This window comes from Mustela erminea, chromosome 4 (assembly GCF_009829155.1).
Source record: "Mustela erminea isolate mMusErm1 chromosome 4, mMusErm1.Pri, whole genome shotgun sequence".
Taxonomy (NCBI): Eukaryota; Metazoa; Chordata; class Mammalia; order Carnivora; family Mustelidae; genus Mustela; species Mustela erminea.
Window position 1 is genome coordinate 53,488,789 of NC_045617.1, and position 7,251 is coordinate 53,496,039.

The following is a 7,251-nucleotide window of genomic DNA, read 5'->3' on the forward strand; positions in this document are numbered from 1 at the left end:
CCCTGTGATCACCACCTGAGCCAAAGGCAGATGCTTAAACCACCCGAGCCACCCAGGCGCCCGCTCTGTTCATTTTTTAAAAGAAAACCTCTGTGGACTGACTGCTTCTGCCTTCCATTCTATGAAGTCCAGACATTACCCCTGACTTTTCGAGCTGAGGCCTCTCCTCCCTCCTCCCGGGTCGGGGTAGGGTTTCCTGTATGCCGTGTGCCTCTCCCCGTCCCTCTGCCGCCGGTTTTGTTCCAGCCCCATCCTCCGCATTACGAAACTGGTCACGGGAGCCACCTAGTGCGCTAGTACCCAACACAGACTTAGGTTTACTACAGAAATAAGTTCTGTAAGTCCATTAAGTCCATCCTAAAAAAAACAAATATAGCTGTATTTTCATGTCTGTTTTCTGAAGTTTCTGCTGTACCTTCAATATACGTTCTGTTTATTTCCTGTAGATCGTGGTTCCTCAGGGAAGAACAGAAAAGAGGAAAATTACATTTTTGAGTCCAAGAGCCATCGAGGAGGAGGAGGAGGGGAACACCCGGCCCCAGAAGCAGGTAAATGTGTGACCTGGAAAGTCACTGCCGAGTATAAGCGTCTGCAGAATCGCAGGTCCTCCCGTTGCAGTTATCAGAGGAAGCTGCCAGGGTCCACGGAAGACCCGTGGTCCGAAGAACCGTGGGACTCTCACCTCCTCTATCATGCTGCGGGGTTGGGCTCTCACTCACTACTAAACTCGTAGCCTCACATCTTTGGACCTTGGCCCCTCTTTTATAAGTTGATTGGACTAGATTATTGCTACATTCCTTCCCAGGTGTAACATTTCTGTGGGAAGAGTGATACTCCTGCACCGAGGTTAAAAATACAGGCTCTAGAATCTGATGCCAAGGTTCAAACCCTCGCTCCACCACTAAACTCCACGGCCTGGGGCGGGCGATTTTCTCTCTCTGGATCCCAGCCTCCTCATTAGTAGGTTGGGAGGTAACAACTGTCTCTTCCTCAGAGTCGTTTGGGAGCATGAATGGGACGATTAAAGCATTTAGCACACTTCGTGGCTCTTACGACGAGCCTGATGAACGGGGGCTCTTCTGCTTGACTTGGTTGTGATATGAGTAGAGATCTTAGAGCACCAGGTTTTCTCCGGCTGCTCCCGGCGATAAAGACCAAAGGCAACAGGTATGAGGAAAGAGTGTTGGAGGTCCAGGGAATGTGTAGTGAGTACAAGAAGAATATCACAATTCCATGATTTTGGTGGTTTTTAACTAGAAGGAAAACTCTTTTGACCTGGTTTTGTAGAAACGTAGGTTTTAGTCCTAAATCCCACAAACTAATTAGTAAAAGAAGATTTATGTGAAAGAAAGATGGTTCTTAAATTATAGATCTGAACGTGGAGAAGGCTTTCTTTTTGCCACAGGGTGTTCTTTGTAAAATCTGGACAACAGGGACGCCTGGGTGGCTCAGTCGGTTGAGCTGCTGCCTTCAGCTTGGGTCATGATCCCGGGATCCTGGGATCGAGTCCCATGTGGGGTTCCTTGCTCAGCAGGGAGCCTGCTTCTCTCTCTGCCTCTGCCTGCTTATGCTTTCTCTCTCTCTCTCTCTCTCTCTCTCTCTCTCTCTTTCTCTGACAAATAAATAAGTACATAAAATCTTAAAATAAAATAAAATCTGGACAACATTAAAGCATAACTGTTAACCAATAGAATAATCCAGACCCCAAGTACCTAGATGCTGTGCGGCCTGCTGGCCCGCTGGTTATTTCACTAAAAAGGGCCCTGTCCCCCATGCACACATAAAGGGAAACCAGGCCTGCCTGGCACCCATGCCTGGTTGTATGCGGAGAGTCTCTGTTCTGACTGCCCATTCCAGTTATGTGTCATGTATTACAAACGTCACTTCCACTCAAATGAGCAGAATACCCGACTCATCTCCTTAGCTGGTTCTTGAGAAAATTATATCTTGATGTGTTTCATAAGGGGTTAGAAAATTTAAATCTCCAAATACCCAAACTAAAGACAGTGAAGAAAACATGCCAAATGAATACTGAAAAGTCTGGAATAGTTTTCAGTATTCTAGCAAGTTCTTTATGGGAGATTCCATGTTTCTTGCATCCAAAGCATTAAACAAGAATCAGCTTGACGGTGTGGCCACCTCATCTCTGACTTGGCAAATAGAAAATTCCCCGAGAGTATCTGTCTGCTCTGTTGTTACCATGGCTACACCTGCTCCCTCAGCCCTGGGACTGGGACCTTCTAGCTCAGGCGCCTTCCCCGCAGCCTAAGCACTGATGCTCACCCCTATGCAAATCATGCACATTTAGGAGTGCAGCCTCTAGTCCTTTCCCAGCCCCGAACATGCCCAGTGATCCATTGTCCTTAGCTACGCTTCCCCAGAGGGGAATGCTCCTCTGTTTGCACGCACCTGCCTCCTTGTCTTCAGTGCTAAAGGAAGAAGTGTCCTCTCTTTCCAAGGTCTGTCTCCCCCTGACGTTGATTCAAGCCCCTAATCTTCTCAGGTATGTTTCTCCATCATTGATGAACTCTGAGGTGTTTTTAATCTGTTTCTCTATGGGCTCGTTCTCCCAACAGAGGCAGACACTTTCAGATCTCTCCCAACACATAAAAACAAGACAGTATGCCTTCTTCAGTCTCCCTGAAAAGAATTTCTGATTGCTAAGTCCATTGGCCTCTCCGGGCTTCACCCCACTTGAGCTCTTAGCATTTAGTTCAGCCAAGTGCTTCCTTGAAATAGTCTCTTTCCTGTGCTTCCAAAACTCCTCTCCCTCGACTGCCTTGCCACTTCTCCGATCCATCCCTTTCTGTTCTCTTGGGTTGTCTTTTGTCTGCCCTCTTAAATGCTGGCGTTTCCTAGGGCCTCCCTTGTGGGCCTCCCTCTTTTCCTGACAATCTCTTGCAATCTCTCTGGCAATCTCTTCTACTTTGTGGCTGCAGCCACAACCTTAACACTAAAGACTCTCACATTTTAAGGCCTAACTAACCCAGAAACCTATGGGGCGCCTGGGGGGTTCAGTCAGTTAAGCATCTGACTCTTGATGTCAGCTCAGGTCATGAGCTCAGGGTTGTGATATTGGCTCTGTACTCAGCAGGGAGCCTGCATGAGATTCTCTCCCTCTCTCCTGGTATCCCTCTGTCTCTCCCCTGTTACCAAGGGGGCATGCTCTCTTTCACCCTCTCTCTCTCAAATAAATAAAATAAATCTTTAAAACAAAATTCCAGAAACCTTAAGAAAATTCTACCTGGAACATGTATAAGCATCTCAATCCAAAAATGTCAGAAAATATACTTAATCTCCCCAGCCCACCCCCAAAGAAGCTCCATCATACATTTAAACCACTGGAGCAAAAATCCTAGGAACCAGATACACGTACCACTCCTTTTACATCTGCACTTCTTATCTAATTCTATCACAGTAATTATAGTACTTACTGGTATGTTTTCATTTAAATGTTTGTCTACCAGACCTGAAGTCATTAAAAATCATGACCTCATTTCCCTTTTGGAGAAGTTCTGTGTGGTAGTAGGTCTGGAGCTGCCCAGCCTGGGGCCCTGTCCTTGCTCCGCCACCGACCTTACAAGCTTAGACAAGTCACTCCATTCTTGATGTCTTAGTTCCTTCATTTGCAAAATGGGTAGAATAATAGTGCCAACTCATATGGTGGTCATGAGAATGAAATGATTTATACCATAAAGCGCTTAGAAGAGTGCGGGCGTCTGGGGGGCTCAGTCCGTCAGGTGTCCAACTCCTGGTTTCGGCTCAAGTCATGACTTCAGGGTCATGAGATTGAGCCCCATGTCAGCTCTACACTGAGTGTAGAGTCTACTTAAAACTCTCTCTCTGTCTAAATAAATAAGTCTTTAAAAATATACATACCATTTTTTTTTTAAAGGCACTTAGTACAGTGCCGGGCCTCAGTAGCTCGGGCCTGCTGTGGGTCACCAGCACTCAGCTCTGTGTCAGGCACACAGCCCTGACTGAATGCTGCCTGAGTAAGGGAAGGAACGAGAGGGAAGGTTATGGAAGCAGCTTCTGCGATGGGCATTTTTATCCCTCTAATTCCACGGGTTGGCAAGACCCCTGCAAGCTAAAAGTAGCTCCGCCACATCGCCTCCAAGCCTGGTCTGGCTCCAGAGTAGGTCAGACTAAGAATAGGGCCGGCGGGGCTTGATCAGGAACACCGACCGGGGCACACCTTGTCCCTTCCAGACTCCTGCCAGCCTCCAGAGGCTGCTGCTCCTCCTGGCGTCTAGGACGCAACCCCCAAGAGAGACCCGGGGAAAGGGGACTACAGAGATGTTTTCTCCAAGTACCCTTAGCCGGAATCATGCCAGCATAGTTGGAAGTTGGCTCTCAGCAGTAGTTCTTACTGGCTGAGGGCAGGTTCTCTGGATTTAGAAAAGAAAGTGAATTTCTTCAAGCCCTAACCAGTACAAGAAATCAGGAGTGAGACTGCTCATGTGCAAATCCCCCAGTGTCATCTGTGACTGCACTGAAAGCCGTTCCCCTGGGCACCATGTCTTCCCCACGGTCCGTTCAGTCTGCTGCAGCGGGGGTCGGGGTGGAGGGGTCCGGCTGCAACCCTGGGGCCCGCTATGCTACCCACATTTGTAGGAACTCGGTACAGGATGTGGCTTGAAAGAAGTGTGGGTTGGAGCACGACACCTGTCCTTCACAGCCCACGTGCTCTCAGACCCATGACGAAACCTGCACACTTAGCTCCCCTGTAAAGTGGCGATAGGACAAGGCCCTGCTTTTTGGAATGGTTCAGAAGAACTGGAACAGTGCCTGCCAAGCACTTGTCCCGCAGGAAACTGCGGCAGCGTCGTGGCCTATCGCTGACCCGCCCTGTTTGCTTTTCTCCGCTTCACAGGCGCGGTGCTGCCACTGGCCCTGGGCTTGGCCATCACAGCTCTGTTGCTCCTCATGGTTGCTTGCCGGCTGCGCCTGGTGAAACAGAGACTGAAGAAAGCTCGGCCCATCACGTCTGAGGAGTCTGACTACCTCATCAACGGGATGTATCTGTGACAAATGTCACTCAAGGAGCAGGGGGCGAGGCTGTTTTCCTCATCTTTGATCCGTAGATTGGTTCTGCGTCTTTATAACCTCTTTGATCTGAACTGGGCTGAGAAAAATACCGAAACCCCAGAAAATTCTGCAAACCCTGAACCTGTTTTTATTTATTGTAGAAAGAATTTCTTTGAGGAGTAAGTGAGATGTTTGGGAATTTAGAGAGGAATCCATATGAGTAAAGACTCACGAATCTAATTCTGATTTAGGTACGCTGTCCCTGAAAATAGCAATTTTCCCTGAGCCAAGGCAGAAAATTCGGGCTCTTGAGGGGCGGCCTTCAAATGACAATGCTAACCGTTTACTGTTTAGAAGCCGACCAGTGGCCCCCAGCAGCCGTGGACTACTTCATGCACAGCTTTCTCTTGTTCGGAGGCCTTCCTGTTCCAGTGCCCTCCTTTCTTTTCTCCCCTTCAAAACCTACTTCTGAGAAAGGATCTCAAGTGAGTTTAGACCTCAGGCAGGAATGTCGAAATCGTAACCCTCGCGAACACGTCGAGGAGGCATCAGGGCATGTGGGGTGAGTTTATCCCAGGGCCTCTGACCTCAGGTCCCTTGGGTGGCTGTCCCCTCAGGCTTGCCTTTGGGAGAAGATGCCCTGACTCTGGATTACAACTAGCTGTGACATGGTCCTGGAGGGAGATGGGAAACCATGGTGGCAGCAGGGGTGGAAGTCAAACATTTAACATAAACTTAGCCGAGGGCACAGTGCCAAGAGGACCATTAAGACTTTCTCGAATCTACTCGACACGGCCCGATAGTCCAGAACACAGCCGCTTTATTTATACTGTCACTTGGTTTCAACAGGAATCTGTGTTGATGGAAGAGAAAAATGCATTCAAATTGAAAAGCAGAACACTGAGGGGATTTCTAGGTGCAGGTTTTGTAAAAATGTCCCATGTAGAAGTATCAGCAGGTTCTTGCATCTGGTGGAATAGGCCAGTTTTCTCCATCATTTGTTTAGCACTGTAAGATGTTAGGCCAGGCAATCTGTTCATGGCAGGTTCATGTTTTCCCAGAGCAGAAAGCAGCCTTGGACAAATTCTTCTTTACAGAAAACTGGCATCTAACTTAGCATCTTCTCCCTTTAGTCTGTAGGATTTTAAAGGCGAATTATTCCCATCATCACTTCATGCCGGGATTATACACATCCTAGAAATCCTCCTCCTGAGAGGACTCTGTTGTGTGGTGCCTGTCTACACTCCCATATTACTATTTATATAAAATGGCTTCTTATCAGAAGGGGCAAATCTTCTAAAATACTTGAATCAAAACTGTAGAACACTTTATTTTCAGACTGAACCTAAGGTAAGTTGTCCCTTTTGCAAAGGGCTTAATTTGGGTCAGAAATATGAGAGTCCATTAATAAATGGAAAATTAGTTCTAGAAAAAACAAAGAAATTGATTACTTTTATTTCCCAAGAGGTCCATGCATTTTGTTGAATGTTTAGAATTGAGCAAAGATTTAATGTTCTCCTCAGGGCAGACTGGAGAAACGACCGTGTGAATGACCTTAGGATATCTGTACTCTCTGTGACGCTTTGCAGTTTGCTTTTCTAGAGAAGGGTGTCACCTATAGCCATACCCAATAAAATAAAAACTGATAAGGCATTCATCTTTCGGCACATGTTTTTATATATGAAGAAATTAAACACGGTTTAGCATTGCTATGGTGTTGAAATACTTGAGAAAAGATGTCCACCTCCATGTGTACAATATCCCTTTAATAAATTGTATTTTATTCTTACGCCTTTCTAAATAACCTTTTAATCTAATCATCATCGTAAGTTGCTTTTATTGTTACTATATTACCTGGATTTAATCATATCAACCTTATCTTGCAAAGGGGGAAATTAAGAATTAAAGAAGGAGAATCAAGGTCTACAAAATAGTTATATTGTCAGATGGACTGAATGGGACTTCTAAAAGTACCTCCCCTGTATCTGATTGGAGGAGTTTTGCATCTAAGATAATTTAAAAATAATTTCAAAGAGAAGATTATCCATTACTTATTGCTCAAACATGTTCTTGTGTCTCATGTGTCTTTTCCTGAAAGAGAAAAGTCCCACGTAAGCCGTCTTCCAGAAAATGTACAGCTGGGCCCCTGGATGGCTCAGTCGGTTAAGTGACTGCCCTTCTGTTCAGGTCATGATCCTGGAGTCCCAGGATCTAGTCCCG

The 7,251-nt window shown here is 46.5% G+C and overlaps 1 protein-coding gene across 4 annotated transcripts in view; it reads left to right on the plus strand.

Moving 5' to 3' along the window:
* LRP11 (LDL receptor related protein 11) overlaps positions 1 to 6,836 on the plus strand; it is a 46,846-nt gene extending 40,010 nt beyond the window's left edge. For all 4 annotated transcript variants that reach the window (XM_032339259.1, XM_032339263.1, XM_032339261.1 and 1 more), the window contains 2 exons: positions 447 to 548; positions 4,877 to 6,836. In XM_032339259.1, the coding sequence (XP_032195150.1) occupies positions 447 to 548; positions 4,877 to 5,031 (257 nt within the window). In that variant the 3' untranslated portion in view covers positions 5,032 to 6,836. The remainder of the gene's footprint in view (positions 1 to 446; positions 549 to 4,876) is intronic.
* The last annotated feature ends 415 nt before the right edge of the window (positions 6,837 to 7,251 follow it).